The sequence below is a fragment of the Periplaneta americana genome, chromosome 7 (genome assembly GCF_040183065.1).
Source record: "Periplaneta americana isolate PAMFEO1 chromosome 7, P.americana_PAMFEO1_priV1, whole genome shotgun sequence".
Taxonomy (NCBI): domain Eukaryota; kingdom Metazoa; phylum Arthropoda; class Insecta; order Blattodea; family Blattidae; genus Periplaneta; species Periplaneta americana.
In genome coordinates this window covers 118310358-118337051 of record NC_091123.1, presented here as the reverse complement: position 1 = coordinate 118337051, position 26694 = coordinate 118310358, and the positions used below count along the sequence as shown (strand labels likewise).

The following is a 26694-nucleotide window of genomic DNA, read 5'->3' as shown; positions in this document are numbered from 1 at the left end:
GCTTCAACAGCTTTCTTCAAGGCATCCGGATCAATTGGGGGCTTCTTAACTCCAAACTTCATGACATGATCTCAAAATAAAATAAAGCCAAAACCAATAGTATTGTGTGCCTTGGAACATGTTCCATGGTACAAGATGTTTTGTCTTCAAAGGTACAAGAGGGTGCACATTTAAACAAATATGGCTCCCAAAACTAAAGATTCCAATAAATCATACAAATTAAAATAAGTTATTACTCACCAGATGATAGGGAACACACTGTACTTCATTGAGAGTAACAAATACAATCTGGTTTCGTGTTAGAAAATATATATCAATGAACGAAATGCTTACTTTTGGTACTAAAAAAAAATTATTTTGTTCACAGAACTCACACTTTGCAATAAATCAAACCGACACTACGACCAGAGCTACTTCAGTTAGAGTCCTCTAGGTAGGAGCATAAAATAAAAAACAAAAAATGTTCAAAGACACACTATGCTAAAGGTACAACAGTCTCCCCTAGACGTTGCACATGGGCGGAAGCCAATAGGCACATGCATACACACATTTATTTCATTCTAGTTGGTTATTTATCGACAACTAAGTTATTTAACGTCGATGGAATTGGCAATGCTAAGGATTTGCTATGTGATTATCAGACATTAGCCTTACGGCTGGGGAAAACTTCTGAAAAAACTTAACCAGGTAATCAGTCCAAGTGGGAATCAAACACACGCCACGTTCCAGAACAGCTCCAAACCAGTAGCCAAGTACTCCTACTGCCTCAGCTATGCCAATGTTATTTGAAAATCATAGGTGATACCTTCTAGATCATATATACCCAGATTGCTCGGCCTTATAGGCTTTGATGGTAACAACTTTTGTCAGGTTTACTATGCTGCCATCTAGTTGTTACATAAGGAGTCACGTCATAAGTCCCATTTGAATTGCATTAGCGACTGTACTGCCATCTCGTGTTCGTTTATGGCGGACGGGTGGTGATCGTGGCGGTTGTTCTCTTCAAAATGCTACCGATTTTAACACAGGGATGATCAATCTGTTATGTATGTGATCTGGGCTGATACTAATAACCTGCTAAAATCGTTGTAAACTTCTCAGTCGATTAGTCCAAGCTTCAGTTAACGTTCAATTTAACTTAAAATTATCAAATAAATTCATTTAAATACGTGAGTGTGAAGAGTTAGCGACGTGCAAGTGTAGTTTGTTTACATTTTCGGTCAGCGACACTCAGATCATTGCCACCGGAGGAGGGTTAAGAAGACGACACCGACAGTGGGCTATTTCGCAGTGGTGAAGCTAAGGTGTAAATTGTAAATACTGAGTAGGCTGAAAAAAATCTGCTTAGGTACCTTGTATCTTTTTATATAGCAGATGTTTATCGGCTTATCTATCAGATATTTTGTGACACAGACCCCACAAGAAGATGATGACCATTTTCATCCCCGAACAAAATACAGGTAAAACAATACAACTTACTTGTCTCAGATCACCTTTTTAGGTCCGTTACACACTTGAAGAGATCTCGCTAGCGAGAAATGTGTAGCGAAGAAAATCAAAGATTGATAACATGGATTATTCAAATGGACGTCCACACAGTGGAAGAAATTCTCGTTCGATGCGAAATCCCCGAGTGAGTTTCTCGCCTGAATCGATAGCTCAGCGAATTTTCTCGACTCATTTATGAAAGATGTTTGGTGATGTTTATGGCAATCGAATGTAGAAAAAGATTAAGTACTATCGCAGTCTAGTATATACAGTCACGAAGCTTGAGTTGATGAGGGTACTAGGAACAACAGACTGTGCCGGTACTATTTCGCATTGTCTGTGATGAGGCGATAGTAGCGATCCTTGTGGTTAGCAACTATCTATGGATGCATATTCCCTACGTATTGAGCTTCATGACTGTATATACTAGACTGTGGAAGTACTATCTCAGGTGGCGGTGAAAGTATTGTATTGTTTTTATTGACAATGGAAACAGATGGTTGATAATAATTACAGTGAGAAACTTATCGAACTACGATGTCACCTGTTGGCCTATAAATTTTATATGATACACGGGATGAAAACTACAAAAAACACGAAACTTAAAGAAGAAATCTGGAGACAAATTAATATCATATGATCTGAAAATAAGTAGGGCTATATTTTATTTTGACGAGCTTTAGTAGTGTTAATTAGCCTATAACTTTTGAAATTATTGTATCTATTATGTCTTAACAGTTTACATAATTTTAATCAGAACGTATCATGAATTGCAAAAAACTGATATCTATTGAACCTCAAATAACGTCTAAACGTATTATTATCCAAATCCGAAATCAGTGGCCGAAACTCGCTTTTATCTTCGTGAGATACAATGTGATTTCTTAGCCAGATTTTTCTGGCTTTAATTTTAGGCCTACATTTTCTTTTCATTAACAAAATATGTTCATATAACCAATAAGGCGTGACGTAATATTGTGACGGAAGGCTAGCCTCGTCCCGTACTGAGATGTAGCGAATCGATACCCCCTCCCCGGTCCCCCCTCAAGCTTATGAGCATGGATAAATAAATATATAAATATATAAATATATATATATATATATATATATATATATATATATATATATATGTCCATGTTATGAGTCAAGATCGTAGTCATGCCTTTAGCGGCTTTTGCCTTTAGCCTCGTTGCTCGCACTGCTCTCTCATACTGGAATGACTGCCAACATTGAACTTAATATATGGAAGGATGAGTGCAACCACAGACTAATAGATACAGTCACGCAACTCATACGTATAAAATATGCCAACATTTGACAACATTAGACTGTGAGTGCAACCAAGTGTTTCGATATATCGTTATTACGAACTTACAGGCCTGGAATAATAACTCAGATTTTTAGGGTAGACTAAAGGTACGGTTTGTTTACGGCGATCATCGTCGGACGCACATCGCCGGCGATTATAAACGCTGGCGATGATCGCCGAGAAGTGGTTTTTTTATTGACGCACATCCCTGTAGATTCTCATTTGTTTATTCCTTCATCTACTACATATTATGGTCAAGTAAATTAATGTAGGCCATGGACATAACCAAAAAATTATATGAATAAATCCAAGATAATAAAGTTGCTATTTATTCTAGAAGAGGGAGATGACGATATCACTATCGAGCATGGGTATTATAAAAGGAACAAGCTACAGACTAATTAAATATTCAGGAATAGGTTTACAGAAGGCTGTTTTAACACAATGATAATGAGACATCTTTATAAAAACGCTACAAAATTTAAGGAATATTTCAGACTCTCACCTGATCAGTTTGATTATGTTTTGAGTTTAATTGAAAATGACAATGTTAAATTACCTACACATTTTGTCAAGACCCCCGTAACTCCAGCTGAAAGATTGGCAGTAACTCAGGTTATGAACTGATTATTATTATTATTATTATTATTATTATTATTATTATTATTATTATTATTATTATTATTATTATTATTATACTGTATTACATTACATGGTGTATTCCAAACAATAATTTAAAAAATGGCTAAACTAGCGCTGAGGTAGTTCCCTTCGTAATCCGCTTATACACTTTACATGTACGAACATGTGATAGGTTAGGTTTGGTTCGTTTCGGCTTTTATTATGCCTTGTATAATATACGATCAACTACATCTCTGTAAAATTTGAGGTTATGACAGCCGAAATCTAGTGCAAGGGAGCTGGTGGAAAACTTACAGAAGAGAGAATTTCCTCCTTATTGAACACTGAACGAAAATCTCTGGGGCTCGGGCGTGATAAAAATGTAATCTGTAATGTAAGGGTTTATTCTTTAATTTGTTTATTAATTCACATGCTCATATTAAAAAGAGCATTAAGGCTCCCCCAAACAGACGCGATACGGAATGCGTTACGATAGCGTTACGATTTTGCGATAAATGTTTTCATTGCGTTCAATGATTGTGTTCACACACACGCGATTATCGCAATATGCGTTATTATCGCAGCAAGTAGAACGCGACGATTTTGCGTTCTATTCTCCCGGAGATGTAGATCGCGAAAACGCCACGCGTTTATTTTGATGCTGGGATGAAGTGTGTCATTTATGGATTCATCTTCAAAGGAAGAGGAACTTCTCTTTCTTGGATGAGAATCGTCGCAGGCAAAGCAGGCGCAGGTAAGTCCATGGTAGTCATGTATGGTTAAGATAAACAATATAAAAAGGTATAAAGTGATGATTTAGCTTTTCTTTGCCAAGAACGTGAAATAAATAACAAGTACGCCTACCCGATTATAAACTTTATTTTTTTTTTAATTTGCTCTTTTTGTTGCAGGAGGTTGTGGATTCACGAGTTAAATGCCACAAGGGAAGAAAAAGGTTAATTTTATACCTTAGTTCAACAACTAACCTTAGCACTCTGCTAACCTTGAAGAGCCTACTAGTAAAGAATTTCAATGTTTAGAGTACCCGTAAAATAACGAATTTTAATGTGAAGTAAATTCAGTAATAATTTATTCTAAACATACCTACGTCTAATGATTTACTTACATAAGTATATCTAGAGTGTGGTAAGATATTGAAAGTAATAAAACTCCGACAAACAAATTACATAACTTTTTGTTTCCACGTACTTTATTAATTTTATATTTCTGCACAATTATTTATAATATTGTACAAGCATTTTGCAATTTGCACAAGTAATTTTTTTTCATTTGTGCATTTTTGCGACAGTTATTTATTTTCTAGCTTAAGTCTACAAGCCAGTATGACATCAAATTATAAATAAATAATTGCACTTATTGTTTACATCTAACTTTGTAGCTATCTCCTTCTGTTTCTTCTCTTTTTCCATGCCACGGATTTTCCTTTACGAACTCAATAAAAAATTCCACGTTCGTTTACAAGTAATCCGAAATCGCAATCTGTGAGCACAAGTGATATACACCTGCTGAAGGTAACTGGTCTTTGTGCTGTGGCTGGAAAACTAAAATCCGCATATGTGGTCACCCATTACGATAATCTGATTGGCTGGGGACGTTAGAATATCGTATATCGCGGACGCGCCAGTTTGGGCACCTCTTCGCGATAGTGCGATATTGCGTTATCGCGAAATCGTAACGCTATCGTAACGCATTCCGTATCGCGTCTGTTTGGGGAGGCCTTTATGTTGTGACACATATTCAATAATAATTTCGTCTTCAGACCGCGAAAAATTACAAAACGTCTTGATTTGTTTTGCAGCCAAAACGTACAAACGTGGTTAACGCGTACAGATTAGATATTCGATATTAAAACATGACCTTGTCTAAATATCGATTATTGAACATGAATGCGGCGATGTGCGTCCTGAATTTGCTTCAGAAGCAACCTCCAGCGATCTGCGTCGCGTCCAACGAACAGCGCTGGCGATCTTCGCTGTAAAGAAACCGTACGCATTCATTTCAACTGCTAGCAACTCAGGCGACAATCGCTGGCGATGTGCGCCCGGCCGATGATCGCCGTAAACAAACCGTACCTTATATCTCAAAAGTCTCTTAAGAGCTCCGCCATTAGCTGTTTGTCAAACTACGCAGAATTTCAGCCAAATTTTCTAGTTAACGATGCACTTAATTACAAAATGCATAATAGGTCTTTTATTTAGTTTAAAGCATTCTATAGCCTCTTCCAATCTGCACAGTTGCCACTTCCACTATGTATATACTTATTTTGTACTAAGTATATATTTGTAATTAATTTATCACGAAATAACACAAATCAGACGTCACTGTCGTTTGTAGGGCAGGATATCGAAATTTTAATGAAATGAAGTAAAATAAAATAAGTACATAAATAAATGAGTAAATACATACAATATATTGATTTTTAGTGGTGGCAACTGTGCTGCACTTGGACTCTCACTCTGAGAGAGGAACATAGGTTAAGGGTGTTTGAGAATAAGGTGCTTAGGAAAATATTTGGGGCTAAGCGGGATGAAGTTACAGGAGAATGGAGAAAGTTACACAACGCAGAACTGCACGCATTGTATTCTTCACCTGACATAATTAGGAACATTAAATCCAGAAGTTTGAGATGGGCAGGGCATGTAGCACGTATGGGCGAATCCAGAAATGCATATAGAGTGTAGTTGGGAGACCGGAGGGAAAAAAGACCTTTAGGGAGGCCGAGACGTAGATGGGAGGATAATATTAAAATGGATTTGAGGGAGGTGGAATATGATTATAGAGACTGGATTAATCTTGCATAGGATAGGGACCGATGGCGGGCTTATGTGAGGGCGGCAATGAACCTGTGGGTTCCTTAAAAGCCATTTGTAAGCAAGTAAGGCAACTGTGCTGCAGCGATGCTATGCAAAGGAGCCAGGCAATATCGTTTGTACCACAGATTACTTACATGCCTCCCTCAGAGCTAATGAACTTGCCCTCCCCCTTTATGTCCGTTTACAGTGACAACAATAAGAAGGGCAGTTGTGAGGAAGCGGTCGCAGAATACAGTCGCAATGTTTTCGAAGGAGGGAACAGAGAAGCTGGTTAAAAATTCAATGTGCAAGGTCGCACGGCACGACAGTGTCATCTAGGACTGCAAGACGCTTGCGGTGCGGCTGCGTTACCTTACCAAATGGTAGAAAGGTGGATTAGAGCCTTCAGACAAGAACGCGAAAGTGTGTTGGACATCCCTCGATCTGGTCACCCACCAGTAAGTGACGAACATATACAGACTGTATTCGTGTTAGTGGAGACGAATCGGAACTTAATGATTCGTGAGTTAGCGCAAGATACAGGATTGGTGCCTTCGACTATGCTTCACATCTTGAAGGACCGCCTGAAAATGCGGAAAATTGCCTCAAAATGGGTTCCGCATGATTTAACGGACATGCAGAAATGGCAGCGATATGACGCTTCTCGTACTCTCTTGCAGCGCTATGAGCGCGAAGGAGAGGTCTTCTTATGGCGTATCATTACAATTGATGAGACCTGGACCAGACTTTATGAACCTCAGCTGAAACGCCAATCGGACCAGTGCAGTGGCGTCATCACGGGTCACCATGAAAAACAACAGTTCGGCAGAAATTCAGGACACATTCAAAATAAAATGAACACTTAGAAACACTGAAAACGCATTTCAATTAGGCCTACATTTGTATTTTGAAACTCATTTGTAACCTATTAGAGTTACGCTTACTAGCCTACCTTTGTACTAATATTTAGTTGAACGTTAAAACAGACGACATAAAAAGTCTTGCACATTTAAGAGCACAGGGATAGATAGCCTATAAATTTCACTAGACTAGCTACATTAATATTATAGTTAAAAATAATACTTCTTGCTTTATTTATTTTTGTTTAATACTTCTTTTTTGTGGTAACAAAATAAAAAAATTCTTTACAGGACGTATTAAAGTTAATATTTACTAAGATTTCTGATTTCATCTGGTTCCTCTCATTAGTCCAGAGATTTTTTATTTGCGAGAAACTCGCTCCATATGAGCACTACATGAGCATGTATTTGTTCAGTCATTACCTTTGGCTCACTAGGCCTACATGTCTTCAAAACAGCGTACGAATGTTTTTGTGGAATAAGTATATCTTTTCAGTCTCAGAATCAATACGAAATTTTAGAATATAAAATTACAGTGAACAAAATTCCGGATATGAAGCGTCCTGAAAATAATTTAATTTCTTTCCTGCATAGGGAACTGATTTCCCGAGAATACGAAAAAATTCCGGACGATTGGCAACCCTAGGTGTGTTCTTAAAGCATGCTGTCCCCCAAGGCAGAACGTTAATCCGTGCGTTTTTTTAAAGCGCTTCAGTAAAGCGCATAGTAAAGCGCAGTAAAGCGCTTCATGCCTTTGCTGCAGCAAAACGACGGTCGAAAAAAAAACGTAAGTAGGTCAAATGACTGCAAAATGGTGGACAATTAATATTGGCTTCTATTTCTGCCGTAATACATTTAACCTTAAAAGAACCAAACATGTTAAATAATTTCGACTTCCATGATAATGACATGGAATTATTATTAATAGACGATTTTGACAATAATAAACGTTGCAAAAGACCAAAACACACATTCCGCCATGATGGATCGTGCAGCAAACTCGTAAAGCGAAGTTTTGATTTGCTGCACGCTTGCTACAGCGCTGCTGCTGCGACGGTGAAGCAAATGTAATAAAAGAACGGTCTTGCTGCAGCGCTTTACGTCTTGCTTTAAAAAAAAAACGCACGGAATGCAGAGTACTACTGTTTGTTTTTGCGAAACAATCTGTGAGCAGCTCTGAGAAGCAAACGGCGACACTTTACGGATAAACCATCCATCGTTCTGCATGACAATGTTAGGGCGCATACAGCAGGAGTTGTGTCTGAATTGCTCAATCGCTGGGGCTGGGAAGTACTCTATCACCTGTCATATTCTCCGGATTTAAGTCCCTGCGACTTCGATCTAATTCCTAAGATCAAGGACCTACTTCGCGAGATTCGCTTCTGAACAGTTGAAGACGTTTTACAGGCAACCGACCGCTCTATTCGCACCATCAACAGGTTAGGCAGTGCCAGCGGGATCCAACGGTTTCCGCATCGCTGGGAACACGTTGTATGCAACGCTGGTGACTATATCGAAGGCTTGTAAAACTTAGAACCACAGTCTAAGACATACAGTCACGCAACTCATACATATAAAATATGCCAACATTTGACAGCTGGCGCGACAGTAGCCCTCTAGCGGCAGGCAAGTTAAAAGTGTGCACACGACATATGATAACATATCAGAAAACGGGTTTTGCGTAATTTGTTTTATATTTTTATGCTATACAGTAAGTGTATATGATTCTTATTAATTTTAATTTAGAATCCTAGAAGAATTTCACACGCAGTTAATCTACAAGTTTCAGAAGCTGAGAATAAACGTAATTCTTTCTGCTCCTTACAACTGAATCATGGAACTGTTCACGTATCATGGTTTGAAATAATATAATTGTTCATACGTGGATGGTTAATTAAATTCATTCCTGAATATATTTATGAATCATTAGAACTCTATATTTCCTGTGAGAAGAGTCAAAATTAGTAGCTTCAAAATTGTAGGTTACATTGCGTGGTGAACGCCTCTCCCTATTTCCTGAGAAATTAACTATTTTCCATACCGCAAATTGGGGTAAACTCGGCCGCTGAGGTAAACTTGAAAATAAAAAAGGGGAAGATTTAAACCTTAATATGACATACATTGATTTATGAAGTTTATTATTTTTCATTTCTTAAGAACCGGTATTTCCTTTATTATTTTGAGTGACAAATAGTGCTGATATTATGGTTTAAATGTTTATGGCAAGTTTGCCGCATTTTACATTACATTTCCAGTTTTCACACATAATGCCTAATTTTCACTTATCCTACCTATATAATACGTAATTTACATGCCCTTACTGTTAATATGACGTAGGTGAAAACAAATAAATGAACACACAATTTTGTTGAAAAAATTGTGACTTCAATTAACTCAGAAAATGTAGGCCTAATTTTATTTTCAGAGCAGAAGTGGTGTAAGTCAAAATGGGTAATGAGGGTTAAAGTAAACATTCTTTAAAATACAGCGCAAAGTAGCAGTTAATATTGAATTTATTTAAGGGGAGTTGGTCATTATCGCATGCAAAATAATGGTAAAAATAGCCTATCTTCTAGCAGTCATAAATATAATAGTCTACTATTTATCAGTGGTTTTTCATTTTTGTTAGCTATGTGTGTATACATATTAAGCTTTAAAATGAAAAAGAATGGTGACTCTAGAGTAAATCTGTATCCTTAAATTAATTTTTTTAATTAAGCACAATTTTTTTTATAAATTCACTACATGTCTGTAATTAGGTACACTCTATTCACTTATTATAACACATATAGAATTGAAAATTTGACCACTTACTGCTAATAGATACTAAAACATACCCTACTAAAATTATTCATATATCTGTAATATAATGGGCATAGGGCTTATAGTAATCTTCACCGTCAATAAATTAAAAAAATGGAAGATTAGTATAAGCTCTATGCCAATAATATTACAGATATTTTAATAATTTTAGTAGGGTATGTTTTAGTATCTGTTAGCAGTAAGTGGCCAAAATTTTAATTCAATGTGTGCTATGATAAGTGAATAGAGTGTACCTAATCACAGGTATGTAGTGAATTTATATAAACATATGTTTAAATTCAAAAATTTATTTAAGGGTAAGATTTACACTAGACTAACCATTCTCTTTTCATTTTAAAGTTTAATGTGTATACATATATCACAAAAAAAATGAAATAGCTGTGATAAATAGTATTACATTTATGACTGCTTGAAGATAAGCTATTTTTACCATTACTTTGCATGCGATAACGTCAAAGTCCCCTTAAACTATTAGTAGTCAGTGAATAGCACGAAGGATATATTAATTGCTACTTTGCGCTGTATTTTACAGAATATTTACTTTAAATCTCATTACCTAATTTTGACTTACACCACTTCTGCTCTGAACAGCTCAAATAATCACTGGGAATGTAAAATCAACACCAATAGCAGTCATACAAATTATTACAGAAAAGATTGCTTTTTATATTAAATTTAAAAAGGCTCTTGAGAACTTAATACGTCTGCCACATGAATCTACACCAACACATCAGAAATCTATCGACACAGTCTGGATTTATTCAAGAAGTGAATATTTTGCAAAAGGATTACAATACTCCATGAATTCTTGAAAAATTAACACCATGATCCCTACTTGAATGCAATATAACGTTCAACTTTTGAAAAATATATAGAAAAAAAACACGAATATAAAAAGTATGGAATTACTTGCATTAAAAACTGTAGATACATTATCCAAAATCGGAATGGTTACACATTTACACATATGATTTCTACAAAAAAATAATATACTGTAACAGGTATTTACTTTGTTTTTATTTAAACTCTCCTTCCTGACATACAAATAGGTAACTGATAATGATAAGTAATAATAATGTTTTATAGAATACAATACGTAGGCTACCTACAACGTGGATTATTGGTTATTCCTGAGTTATGATTTTCTCATGGTCTTTAGGGAATCTGAAGAACGACAAATTCGGAGATTTAAACTTGTTGTTACTGCAATTTTCGTCATTGCACACATTGCCTTTATTCCGATGTATGATTAAAACGTTATTATAACATCTCGCATCCCTTTAAAGCACGTGCTGGCTGAACGAGACTATGGCCAGTGCCTTGCCTGCCGCTTGGGCGCTAGTGTCGCGAATGTTGGCAGAAAAAGTGTTGAAGTTTCGTGACTGTATGTCTTAGACTGTGCTTAGAACCATGTAAGAATGCTATGCATCGAGAAAAAAAACGGATTTAGGTATAGTGCCGCCCATAGAGGATTTCACATTAAGAAAAAAAGCATTGAGCGTATGGGGCTATTCCATCAAATGACCAGTTTCCATAGAAACGCCTAAATACCACTACAATGCACTAGACAAGGGCCAAGGCCCACGAAACCAATGCTTTTTTCTTAACGTGTGCTAAAATTTTCCGCCCCCCCCCAACTTTCACGAATAATTTTTAAGCAGCTATTATACAGGTCATGTTTAGTTTAAATTAGTTTTAAATGAAATGTTACAATTCAGAAAACAAATTACTGCAATCAAAATACATGCATCTTATTTGTGAATTATAAAGATTTCCTTCGCACTTTCTTCACAGAAAAAGCATTGATGATGTCCTCAAATTCGATCTGGCGAAGCACATCATACTCGATGCACAGAAACATAGGCCTATTCAAACTTATTCATTGTTGAAATAACATTTATTTGTGAAAGGCAGGCTATGGCTTATTTTTAAGCATTGGTTTTGATGGTGGAATAATTATTACGAGTATTTCAAACTTCGATAGGAAGTATAAACCTATGAAGTAAATTGAAAAATAAACTCCAATTCTTTGTGGAATAAACCTTACATATCGAATTATATAGTGCACATGCTGGAAAGTGATTAAATAATAATGTTGACGATATACATCGGAAATATAACTGAGAGTTGTGGTTACTATTCATAGAGATAAATAATAAACACACATCCAATTTGATTTTCAACAATATATTCTTGTTTATACAAGCAGTTTCATAGTAGGGCTATAAAAACGTGATACCGGTATTACAGTATAATTATGCAGCTGCATACTTTCCTTTTACTCTCGCCGCGACCGCGACAATGCGATATCAAAATAATATCCGATTTCCACAAGATGTTCAAGAACAAATCTGTGGCTTGGTTCTAAAAGGGCCAATGTCAATTTTTTGCACTTTTGAGTTATATACACTTTCGAGCTTATCTCGGTCTGTTCTTCCATATACTAAAAGGGCCAATGTCTGCTGCAGTTAATGTGGAAGGTACAGAGCATTCACAAGCCAATGTCATAGGTTCACTGTACAAAATAAGCAAATTTTAAACCCATTTATCTCAAAATTAACATTTTTGACATTGGCCCTTTTAGAACCAAGCCACAGAAATTTCAGAAAAGATTTACCGATAGGGGTTTTAGAAACAAATTTCACTGTGAAATGGAAATGGAAAAAAAGGAAAAAAAAAAAAAGGAAGAGAGAGAGAGAGAAAATACCGCCCCCTAGAAACTGCTGCCCTAGGCACCTGCTTAGGTTGCCTAGGCCTAAATCCGGCATTGGTTGCCAGAACTAATAAAATCAACCTACGTAAATAAATAAATAAATTACATAAATTAAGAAACAAATGTACCTGTATGTGTCGATAATAGATAAATAAGTAAAATAATAAATAAAGAATTAAATTATAAATAAATACTATAAATAAATACTTACACTGTTGGCACATATTCTGTAGGAAATCTTTTTGATACGTAGGTGATTAAGAGACACGTCTTCCCAACCATACCGTCTCCCACAGCTGTTACTTTAATAGGACGTATTCTGTTGGGCTGAATTCCTTCCACCTCAACGCCATTCTCCCGTTTAGTATTGCCTTTCGAAGTGTTCATGGTGCACCCCTAAAACACAAACACAAACGCTATTACACTCGAGGCTATTTTTAAGAATGAAATTAACCTCTTGACGTACAATGATATGCTTGCAACACACCTAGAATAATATTGCTGCAGACATTCATTCTGAAATTGACTAGGACCAAATTGTATGCTTTCATAACGAAGGATATCCGTACTATCAGGAATGACGTGGTAGCTGTTCCGGTATGCACACGCTATCAACACTTGCGACGCACTGCCAAGTATGTAGCCTACACCTTAAATGATTTGACGCTTCTACCAATACTACTTCTTGTGTTTAGTAATTTAAAATCTTTTTGAAATTGTCTTGGAACACTGTTATCCAAATGTTAAACACTAATACTGTATCTGTTTTCACTGTAGAAAACCGTTATTTTTTGTATCTTTTTTTAAGTTTATCGGCCAAAGGCCGTTTACCGAAGTTATCTTTGTTTTCCTGTTTTCTTTCATTTGTTTCCTTTTTACTTAAACTAAAACAAACAACACCCATGCCCGACGCGGGACTCGAACCCACAACCCTTCGGACCAACCGGTAGAGACAGTTCGTGCCTCTAGTGCTTATGCCACACAGGCCAGCTGGTTCAAATCTCAGTAAGTTCATTGTGATTTGTAGCGAACAAAGACAATGCTGGAGTAGATATTCTCGCGGTACTCTCAATTGTTATTCCTTCGCGATGTTTTCACTATTAAACTTATCACTAGTTTCTGCTAGCTTGAAGTTATGAATTTCATGTCTGATATGAGACTCCTCTAAAATAAAATTCATTACTATTATGACAGGACAGGCCAGAATGGTTTCTAACAAACATTAATTTTAAAGGAGGCGAGAAATTTCCTGTATATTTTCCCGAGAGCACCGTCATTGAGAGAACAGAGTTTTCTTTTGTCAAAATTAGTTTACGTAATCACAGTTCTTGACGTAAGTCTTTGTTCGAGGTGCAGTTGATGAGAAGCTAACATTTTTAGCGTAACAAGAAGTTGAGTAAGTCTCCACTAGATGCTGCACATGCCAAGCGTACGCGTGCTGCCATCTATCGAGTGTTGTGTAATAAACTTTCAAGTGAATAAGCAACGAACGTTATCTTATAAAGTACTAGCGTTATCTGCATATAATCGGATACTATAAAGGAAGTTACGACGACAATGGACGAATTCACATAATAAAGGGAAGTCAACTGAATATGGAAGAGTTTATTATTTATATATATATATATATATATATATGATAAAAATAGCTATAAAATACAAAACATTAAAATAAATACGTATTCACGCAATTGTCGGGATTCTACGAATTCCCTGTCACTTTCTCTTTGACTAACGGCATTGTTTCCCTTTTCTAGTGATCTATAGCGATCCTATGTTATTCATCCTTTAAATTTATGATCTTCATAGTTCTCCATGCGTTGACAGGTGTATAACGCTTACATTTATAGTGTTTTTAGTAGGTTATTTTACGACACTTTATCAACATCTTAGGTTATTTAGCGTCTGAATGAGATAAAGTTGATAATGCAGGTGAAATGAGTCCGGGGTCCAACACCAAAAATTACCCAGCATTCGCTTATATTGGGTTGAGGGGAAAACCCCGGAAAAATCTCAACCCGGGCCACCTGGTTTCGCGGCCAGACGCGCTAACCGTTACTCCACAGGTGTGGACTTTATAGTATTATGCTTAACAATCTTACTGTCCATACATAACATGGACCTATCATTTCAATTTCTGTTCTTACATTTACGATAAAATATATTAGTTTCTTAATTCATTTTTGTTCTATTATTTTATTTTTCTATTATCCAAGTACGAAACCCTTGCAGAACCTCTTAAAATAAAATACTGCTGCAACTTTTATTTTATTTTTTATAGTATCCATGTTTTCGCATCATATCTCAGTATATTTTATTCATAAATTAATTAACATTTAAGGGCGAAATACTTGAAAAAATATTTTATTTGCATTCTCTCCAAGACATAGCATGCAATTTCAACGTTGTACTATTCCAAAGAAATTATAATGTTTTGTAAGGATGCCATGGCCCATATTTAATTTAAAGGAAACAATGCCATTGTATCCATTTTAGAATGTATTCCAAAACAATGTCTAATTTTTTAAAATTAAATAAGTAAATTCCTTCAGTAAAAAAAAGTTGTCTTGACGCACACAGACAGCTCATACTAGTTCCCTAAATCACGCATTAAAACAGAAGGAGAACTAAATTTTAGAGACTTGTAACTACTAACATCCATAGACATGGTTAAGTTCTCTATATCACAAACACACTATGTCCCTCATAGTTTAAGTTCCAGAGATATTAATTTTATTTCCAGGTTCAGTTCAGAACACTACAATGAAATAATGCGCTCTACGGTAAATTACAACTCTTTATTTTGATAATTAATTCGGAAATGCAGACAATGAGCGATACTACAAAAATATCGGAACTCAACGAATTTTTTCAGGTAAGTGAGCGCCTACCTTAATTCGAATCGATTTCTTGCGGACAGCAGTGAACCCATAGATTTTTTTTCTCCGTGCATGACGACATCTTAGTTACGTACTACAGGGGGGGGGGGGACCCGTAGAAATCGATTCGAATAAATGCTCGTTTCGAGAAATTTCCGTACCATGTCAACGGGCTCTAAGATAATAATTAAAACCGAACAAACATTCATACTCCAGTGCGATTCAAATCCATGACTGCAGTTCTCACGCAATATTAAAATGACGCATCTTGGCCGCTGTGTACACCGCTACAAGCTGGAGCATAATAAGCTTGTAATATTTACTACGTTTTCATGGAGTATTCAATTCGATCTGAATACGATCCCTGTTTTCATGCAATTTGCGATACGTATTGAAAACGATCTGAGTACGGAAGCTGAAGTTTCGAAAGTTGGTTAACATGTCATCGAGATATTAGCGTGTTGGTCACTCTGTAGGAATTAGCTATAAACAATGTTGCGTTTTCCAAATGAGGCGCATGAAAACTTAAAATTCTAACTGTTAAGGAGTAATGGTAATATTGACTTTTAGGAAAACACGAAATATTATGTTTTACGACACTCTTTTTGAACATACATATTTCCCTCGCTGTTGGTGAAACAGCTGACACATCAAACAAATGACTATCAATCAGGCGCATAGCGTATTGAGATCGAATTGAATACGGCACCCGTTTTCATGGAACTCAATTCGAACTGAATACGATCCGATCCCACTTTTTAGGTGTATCGACCTTGAGACTCAGATCGAATTGAATCCCCGTTTTCATGCAGATTTCAATACGATAAGTGTATTCAGATCGATCTGAATACTCCATGAAAACGTGGTAATTGCTTGAGTCTAATAATACTCCGTTCCTTCTCACGTAACAGCTCTTTCAGCAATATTTTTTTTTCTGTGACTTTGTCCTTAAATATAGGTTAAAAGTTTACGTAATCACAAAATAAAGATACATATGAGCACAATACAGACTAATAAACTTTAATTATACGCTTTACGTCATATTTGTTATCAGTTTATCGTTATCAATTTACGGGCATTGTGTAGTTTGACGACTGTCTACTTAACAATACAGAACTGTTAATAAGTGCAGTAATTTTTATGGCAAGCCTGCCGAGTCTGCGGTTTGGTACTGTACAGTAGAAAATGTCGGTTGAGAGAGATTAGATAATATGTTCCTTGCATCAAGGATATGGGTGGGCGTTCACTACTCGCGAGAAAAAATGGAGGACAAAGTGTATGTTAAATAAACAAACGAAATGGTCTCATTAACAAAGATATATCTTATAGAAAACTACCTATAATTAATTACATAATTATATTTTAAATTATGTACACTGAAGTCCATTTTCTTCAGTTTTCTTGTAATGGACGATGACATAAAAAATAAAATCATAAAAATATTCGTGTTATGTGATATTATCATTTAGACTCATGCGTTGTCAGAGGAAAAGAAGAGACGGATGGAACATGCCCCACCCAATACCCTGTGATAATTTTAGATGTAACGTCACTGTATTTTAAACTTCAATGTGAAAGAAAGAAATTTGGATACACTGGTAATATAGAAGTTGTAATATATAAAAACAAATTTTAAATTTTTAAAATTATGTTAAGAAACTATGCTTCATGCCTAGTACCGTATTAACACATGGGCACGGTGGACAGTTGCCTGGGGGCCCCACGAGCATAGGGGCCCCATGATAATCTATGCACAGACAATTTAACACTAATTTTCCAATCACCTCATTCAATTTTCCTGCAAACTCGGTAGGAGAAAAATTACGATTTGTGACATGTCTGACATAATGAAGACCATTTACTTCAAGCCAATTACAAAGAAATTCGCTGTGAAGAATTTCGCAAATGTTTGTGTTGAACACTTGATCAATAATAAATCATTTATGGTAATTTCATAATGTGCATCTGTCTTATCTCAGTCAGTATTATTTACCAAGCAAGTATAATTTTTATGTTGAACTTTTGTTTTCAAGTTCAAGGCTCATGTTATATTGTTCAAACTTTTGTAATGATTAATCTTTTCTGTACATAATGTTTCTTTTTAAAAGTCAAAACACAGATTTTGTTGGAGGTATCAATAAACATAAGTTTATTTTTGTAGACTAATTACACTTTTACTACGACATACTACTTCTGACCAATAAAACGGTACGTAACGACGTGTTTTAACCACTCACGGCTGGTTATCCTACAATTTTTTATTACCTCCCTATTATTTGTTTTTTAATCACCTCCCTAGCATTCGTTTCATTGTTAGCCAACATTCTATTTTCAATAATTATACCTTTTAAAATGGTGTTTATTTCATCATCCCTAACCGAAACTTTTCTATAATTTATTTTGTTTATATTATTTAGGTTATGTTACAACTTTTGCTATATGAGATTATGGATAGTCACGTATCAGGTATTGTTTAATATAATTAATAATTGAAGTGAAATGTAACTGTTTTAATAAAAATGAAACTGAATCAATAAAGCCTTCTTGGCTAGTAATCGTCCATAGAGTTCAATGAAGATTGTATAGTTGGCACAACTGGTAATAAGAGAAAAGATCATAACACACTACTGCCATCTAGCAGAATATTTGTAATGATGAGATTGTACAATAATACATTTTTAAGACAGTTTAGTATTTTCGTAAGTCAATTAATATTTTATTGTGTAAGAGTACTTTATTTCTTCTAATCTTCATAGGCTATACTTTCTTCTAATTGTGCAATAGTCAATTAAATCCTACTCGAGTTTTGATTTTCTCTAAATAAAAAAAAATTGTACAATTTATTAATCTCTCAAGAAATGTGTGAAATTACGTTACTGAAACTAATAATAACATTCTGACATATTAATTTTATTATACTTGTTGATAATGCAGTTTACATATTTTTTTTTACAATATAAACTATTGTTTTCTTGCTTCAATAACATTTTACGTAATTCATTACTATTTTTATTGCATCAATAACTATTGTAGGCCTATAATAATAATAATAATAATAATAATAATAATAATAATAATAATAATAATAATAATAATAATAATAATAATAAATCATTTATTTTCCATACATCAGCAATCATAGTCTTTTGTTATTATTGTAATGCAGTTTGGGGGTACTAAGGTAAAAAAAAATGTAATTTCGGGATACGCTAACAAAAAAAAAAAAAGATTGAATACTACTGGAACACATGGCAATTAGAAGGCAGACTTCTATCCATAAAAATTATAACCTTTATTCTTGTATCATCTTCTGATTGAGGTTCTGACTGATATGTACATCTGTTATCAGGCAATACATCTCACTTGACGATATGTGTCAGAGGAAGAACAATTGTTTGTATGCATCTGAAGTCTGTTTAGTGTAATATGTAGCTAGTGAGCGATGTATGCAATAGAGGGAGAAAGGAACTGACCAACCTACCCCATTACCTCCTGTCCTAGTTGCCTCATAAGAGGTGCTTTGTTAGTATCACTTGTGAGGTTCAGACCTGTCTTCGGACAGTTGACTAAACAACAATAATTATTCTTGTATCAATTATAATTACTTTCGAAAGTCATGACTTCTATTATGATGGCATAACTTGTGCCATGAAGTTAAATGAAACAATTTTGTGCCATGAAGTTAAATGAAACAATTTGCCGTGCTATAATATTAATTTAATACATCATTGTTGTCATAGCAACCCCTTTCTTCGTAGACCATGACATCAAACTTCATTAGAAATTTAATGTTATTTCTTTATTAATTGTTTTATAATGTCGTCGTGCAAAAAATAACATATGATTTTATACAGCTACTGCATTCGTCAAAATTAGGAAACTCGTTTCGCTCGTTTCCTAAACTTTGACTCATGCAATAAAATATAACATTATAAACTTATTTCATAATATTTTATGTCACAAGTTATACCGTCATAATAGTTGGCATTTCAGTTGGCATGGTAATATTTTACGGCATTGGAACAATAATGTGGCATACTGTGCACGATTTTGACTAACATTAAAGACAGGTGCATGCTTATTTTTCTCCATCTTGCGCATACTGACCAGAATTTTCAGGTGGAGAACACATCATATACAACCTGAAGTGGTTTGTAAAAAAAAATCGCCCAACAACATAGTTCTCATTATGAAGTTCATGCAAAAATCTCGTTTTACCAGGACAGAAGGCGCTGTATTCGCATTTGTTTTTGTTTTGTTCATTAGTTCATTTCTGTAATTGTTTACCACTCATGTTTACATGCATCATCGTGAATGTAGTCTTAATCTGTACCAAAACAAATCAAGATTGACGTCAGAAGCTAAGTTGTGATCAATGGGTTAATCACCCCCTGGAAATGTCTAGTCCACATAAATATGCCAAGAAAACTTCCTAATGCAACTTTAATTGTATGTATTATGACCATATACACAACACAGTCTATAAACTTACACAGAGTGTGTAATGGATAACTAGAGCCCAGCGTCTGGTCACCGACCAACTGGAATCAGATTAGTTGATTAGCTGCGTACAGGCTGCAGTTAGTACATTCAGTTTCTAAAAACTGTCTTATTTGCAGATGACACGAACATAATATTGGCTGTGAGTGATAATAAGAAAACTTGCAAATAAAAATTAATGGAACATCAATAAAACTAGAACAATGGCTAAAAAATAATAAGCTTCAATTAAATGTAAATAAAACTGTCTATATATCATATTTTAATCAATTGTTATCTGACCAGATTCACATACTACTTAATAATACTATAATTAAGGAAGTAGAATGCACTAATTTTAGGTATGTGGATAGATTCCAGTCTGACATGGGAAAAGCATATAGGCTACAACATAATATAACTGAGACGCTGAGTTGCTTATGTGATCACTAGACATCGGAAGTTAAGGCACTAAAAATGGTATTTTAGGCGCCTAAAAAGGCTCTAAAAACAACAAAAAACAGGACACTAAAAGACACTGAAATTATACTGAATCACCCATAATTCATAAAATAAACATCCATAAGACCATAAGTAACTTAAAGTACACTGGAAATGTAGTTTCTCTGTTCTATAGACTTGTTTCACTTGTACTTATGAATCCACAACTTTACGTCCATAATTTGAGTTACAATAAGCAACAAGCGACTTTTAGGGCCGTATTCATAGAATTTCGCAGCACGCGCTACAAGCGTACTAAGCTAGCCCCGGCTATCTACTGGTTACTTGTACAAAATTAAAATCATATCCTATCGCTAACACTGGTTTATGAATACGAAAAACGCTGATCATCCACCGGAAGCCCGCGCTAAAAATGTCTATGAATACGGCCCTTCAAGATTAACACACAAAATTCTGTCACGTTTATTGGACAAAATCAGTTTATATGCTGAAAAAGATCTCTCAAAGTATACTGCTGTGACTGGAGCACAAACAGTGCCATCCAGGCTACATAATAATCGTTCCATCAGTAGCGAAAGCAGGAAATTTTGCTATCCACTGGTGATATAAAGAAGCTGTCGATGTTTTCAATTTTGGCATTTTTCACCATACAACAGTACCCTCACAGTCTAGTATATACAGTCGCGAAGCTCAATACGTAGTAAATATGCAAACGTTAGGTAGTTGCTCACCACTAGGATCGCTAATCTCGCCTCATTACAGGCAATGCAAAATAGTACCGTCACAGTCTATTGTTTCTAGCACCCTCAAAACTCAAGCTTCGTGACTGTATATAGTAGACTGTGATATCCTCACAAAGACAATCCTAGACTGACTGCGTACTTCGTGTTCTCAACACAATGCTGGAGTCAGAAGGACAAGGTCGATTCCGGAGTAAGCATAACAACAATGCTGCAATGCAACAGGGTGTCCCATATCTATGGCTACTATAAGAACTGCAATTTCCTTAGTTTCCAACGCAGAAATAACTGCAGTATTGTTGAGTGAGTAGTCATGTAAAGAAAAAGGCAAACAAGTATACATGAAAGCAAAAAAGGGGAGGGAAGTACATATTAAAGTAAAAAAAAAAAGGCGTTAAAGGCAAGAAGGCAAGATAAAACTTCATCAGAATACTTCATTTCTCATGATTCGTGCAGATTTACGACACAAATCCTCACATTGCAGAAAAGAATACTTAAAATCATTAAACAAGTTCATATTCGGACCGAAAGTATAAACATTTTCAGAGAACTAAAAATCTTACCTATACCCTGTGTATATATCTTAGAAATAGTGTGCTTTATTCATCAAAACAGAGTCCTATAAAACAAATTTAACCTATCATGAGTATAACACTAGAACATTCTAAAACACACATTTGAATTACCACAGGCTTACCAGAAGTCTTAAAAGCATATCACATAGAAGCAGCAATTTACACAATAAACTTCCAAAAAATATCAAAGAACTTAACATGGGAAAATTAAAAAAGAGATGAACATTTTATTAACACATATGCAATTTTGCACTAATGAATATCTAAATTTACCATTTTAGTAATTAACGATTGGAGATTTATCCTTCGAAGAGGTGGAAAAATTCAAATATCTCGGAGCAACAATAACAAATATAAATGATACTCGGGAGGAAATTAAACGCGGAATAAATATGGGAAATGCGTGTTATTGTTCGGTTGAGAAGTTTTTGTCATCCAGTCTGCTGTCAAAAAATCTGAAAGTTAGAATTTACAAAACAGTTATATTACCGGTTGTTCTCACTTTGAGAGAGGAACAGAGAATAAGGGTGGATCGATGTCTGGTAGAGTTCCCGAGTAGCTCAGTTGGTAGAGCGTTGGTACGTTTAACCAAAGGTCCCGGGTTAGATATCCGGCCCCGGAACAATTTTTCCCTCGAAATTATTCAAATCCACTTTACAGGGAGTTATACCTGAAAGCTTGATTTGCATAATACACGTCACTGTTCGTTAACAGAAAACCACACAGAGTTAGTGTGCACTCAATTTTGGTTGCTTGACGGTCGTCAGCCAACTTTGAGGTCTGTGGATATAGAGGGAAAAATTGGATCGGTATCTGGTAGAGTTCCTGGGTAGCTCAGTTGGTAGAGCGTTGGTACGTTTAACCAAAGGTCCCGGGTTCGATACCCGGCCCCGGAACAATTTTTCCCTCGAAATTATTCAGAGAATAAGGGTGTTTGAGAATAAGGTTCTTAGGAAAATATTTAGGGCCAAAAGGGATGAAGTTACAGGAGAACGGAGAAAGTTACACAACGCAGAACTGCACGCATTGTATTCTTCACCTGACATAATTAGGAACATTAAATCCAGACGTTTGAGATGGGCAGGGCATGTAGCACGTATGGCGAATCCAGAAATGCACATAGTGTGTTAGTTGGGAGGTCGGAGAGAAAAAGACCTTTGGGGAGGCCGAGACGTAGATGAGAGGATAATATTAAAATGGATTTGAGGAAGGTGGGATATGATGATGAAGACTGGATTAATCTTGCACAGGATAGGGACTGATGGCGGGCGTATGTGAGGGCGGCAATGAACCTGCGGGTTCCTTAAAAGCTATTTGTAAGTAATTAGCGTTCTCTCCTTGATACTGTCCTTGATCATTTTATGTTCCAGATAACCCAGAGTTAAAGTCAAGACTGGGAAAATGAAACAAGACGAGACTGGATGGAACAGTGGAGACTGAAGATCGAGCTTACATATTTATGAATGATTTTTTGCTTGTTATTCAGTATTAAGTTGTAATATATATTACCTTGTATAATCCATACTGGTTTTCATTTTCAATGTATAATTAAAGGAATTGTAGTTTTGCATGCGAAGCTTATTTAGAATTAAGTTTACTTGTATTATATTGCACGTAACGTCATTTTTCTTATGTACTGACGATGCAATGAATGCTTGTATTTCTATCAGTTAATAAAAACCTAATCTAATCTAATCTAATCTAATCTAATCTAATCTAATCTAATCTAATCTAATCTAATGCAGTATGAGAATATCTTGATAGCTGAGTTGCACTTTCAGTGCGTTTCTTCTATGCTAAAGCCAGTGGCGTAGCATGAAATTTTGAGCAGGGGAAGCTAATTCAAGTTGTCTTTCATGCAATGTGAGAAAACGTAATACTAAAATATAGTCTTAAAATAAATAGTAGTCAATGTCAAGTCAGCAGTCAAAGATTGGTTGGAACCTCGTAAGTAACACCAATAAGGTATGACCTCAAATGGTACGTAGTAAAATATGATTTCACGGTTTACACATATCTCTAATAGACACGTATAGGCCTACGTATAACATTAGCTCACTCTCTGTCATAAAGGAATCACAATATTAACGGTCAATAGATACAGTATTAGTATCATTACGTATGTATGCATCTGTCTTTTGGTTGTATCCTTCATTGACAGCAAGGGAGTCGGTCATTTGTTTTTTAGATCACACTTTTGTTCTTAAGTCAGTCTTGATAATAGAATTGTCCTAATAAATTCAAGTAAATTGGTGTCAGGAACTGTTATTTCACTCATTATTTATTATATCAGCCACAATGCACACTAACACTTCAACTGAACACAACTGATGGAAAGGGATCTCGGAAACTACTTCTTTTCAATGTTAAAGCTAGCTTCTTGATAGCCTTGCGACCAGGGTAGTTTAGTTAGAAAGGGATGGAAAATCTGCGGGATGGGTTACACAGAAGAATGAGTGTGAGAAACCAGTCTGCTTGGAAGCTGATGTGTGTAGGCTTCTAGTTTACTGCTGCATCACAAATCATCCTGAGCAGCCGCATCACAATATTTAACGCGTAAATATAAATTTTATTAAAATTAATAAATAATTTTGTCCATAGACTGCAGGTTTATTATGATATTATTATTAACTGGGGAAGCTGAGCTTTTTAGCTTACATTGACGCTACGCCACTAGCTAAAGCTAACCTAGTCTCACATTGATTTAAACTGTCGATGTCTACGAAAATTTAATCGTAGGGCCTACTATTACTTCATAAACAACTCTCCACCCATTCCACCTTACTCACAATTCAGGATTGCATATCAGCAAATAAGGTACTTTTTTACTTTTATGTCATATGAAAGCTTGAACTTCCTATTTTTAAAAAATATATTAGTTTTGTCTCTATGATGTTTGGTTAATTAATTAGCTAAGTTTTTATTGACCGGAAGTGCAGTTCTGAAAGTATCAATCTGTCACATTGTCAATTTTATATATTTTTCGTGTAATAATTCGAATTTGGCGGTAGAGTTTGACTATTATTTTTCATACAGTCAGGAAGCTGTGTGTTTGGTTTTACAATTTTTCTTACCCTCAGGATGTAGATGATTTCTCTCCATGTTCAGTTTTACAGCATTTTACAACACCAATGTTAACACAAAGTGCATTTAGAATTGAGATATTTTCATCATTAATGCACCAAAATGAAGCTGATTAACGTAGCTAAGGACCATACTACAAACAGTGTCCTACTGTTTAAGAAAGTTAATTTAAAACTTCAAGACCTTAAATTTTTATTCTTATGTTTGAAATTTTCAAAAAATAAAATGACATTTTTCCTTAATGGGATAAGATAGAGAAAAACTGTTTTTACAGCTTATTCTGTGTTCTTTTAGAAGTAAGACAGTGAAATAAATTTTGTTCTAACATAAAAACTGTGGCCCAAGGATTAAAACAAACAATTCTGCAGTGCTTGGAAAAAGTGACGTAAGTCAGTTTCCACAAACCTTTTTTGATAATTTATTGACAATTTACACTGGTTTATGTCGATTTGATTTTTTTCTGTATGAATTATTGTAATGGAAGGAATACCTATGTATTTTTTTTCCAAGCGAGCAGATGTTCCGTAAGTTGTCAATAAATTATCAAAAAAGGTTTGTGGAAACTGATTTGTGTCACTTTTCCCGAGCACTACAGAATTTTCAGTTTTTGCTTTAAAAATGTCCCCTGCCCTCACAAAAATATTTGAAGGGTTTATTTTGTGTGAAAATCCTTCATTATATGCCAAGTAACCAGGGAAAAAAGAGTTTTTAAAATATAGATAAAAAATGTAAATTTTTCTTCCAATGGTAGATAAGTACCTTAATGCATCATAATCATAATCATTAAAGTTCACAACGCAGAATTGCACGCATTGTATTCTTAACCTGCCATAATTAGGAACATTAAAAGCAGACGTTTGAGATAGACAGGGCATGTGGCACGAATGGGCGAATCCGGAAATGCATATAGAGTGTTAGTTGGGAGACCTGAGGGAAAAAGACCTTTGGAGAGGCCGAGAAGTAAATGGGAGTATAATATTAAAATGGATTTGAGGGAGATGAGATATGATACTAGGGACTGGATTAATCTTGCTCAGGATAGGGACCGCTGGCGGACTTGTGTGAGTGAGGCAATAAACCTCCGGGTTCTCTAAAGATCATTTGTAAATATTAGTATTATTATTATTATTATTATTATTATTATGATTATTATTGTTGTTGTTGTTGTTGAAAGATTGACTGCTATTCACAGCTTATTTATTTCGTTTGTTAGACACACTTAAATCTTACATTAAGTTGCATTTATTTACCCTAATTTCTATACTACAGCAATTACATGCAATCATATGGATTTCCTCAAATATCCTCTCACTTTCACTCAAGAATACTGTCATATCCGAAAGTCATAACAAAATTCTGCCGAAGGCGATACAAATCCTTATAAGCTTATGACTAAGGTTCGGATGAAGTAGCTGTATCAGAATAGGATGTATTAAATATAGCTGTATAGGATACATTCTTGACTTGCTTCGGACTAAGTAAACACTACCTCCTTCCAGTGACTAAAATTCTATCTGCTGGTTAGAGCGCTCACCACCTCCTAGCTAAAACATCAGTGAATGGACAGTACAGCCAATAGCAACTGAATATACGTCGTCACTACTGTCGGCTGGGGGACACGTGACAACTAATTAATATTTGTAAACAAAACGCACGGACCAAGGATGCCTATCCTGATATAGCTACTTTATCCGAACGTTACTTATGACTTTCTTCTAAAGATAATTAAATACGACAATATCAAACTTAACAGTACATCAAAAACACACTTGTGAATGAAAGAGCTTCAATGAAAATTTTACTGTCATCTCTCACCAACGATAAATTAAACTGTGTTAGTCATGATAT

At 35.3% G+C, this 26694-nt stretch overlaps 1 protein-coding gene across 5 annotated transcripts in view; it reads right to left on the bottom strand.

Moving 5' to 3' along the window:
* The window catches only part of LOC138703391 (ras-like GTP-binding protein RhoL), a 204237-nt gene that overhangs the window by 13614 nt on the left and 163929 nt on the right, over window positions 1–26694 (bottom strand). For 4 of the 5 annotated variants that reach the window (XM_069831220.1, XM_069831218.1, XM_069831219.1 and 1 more), the window contains exon 2: window positions 12839–13023. In XM_069831220.1, the coding sequence (XP_069687321.1) occupies window positions 12839–13014 (176 nt within the window). In that variant the 5' untranslated portion in view covers window positions 13015–13023. Of the gene's footprint in view, window positions 1–12838; window positions 13024–13114; window positions 13236–26694 lie in introns of those variants that run through there. The other variant, XM_069831223.1, reaches the window with a different exon arrangement.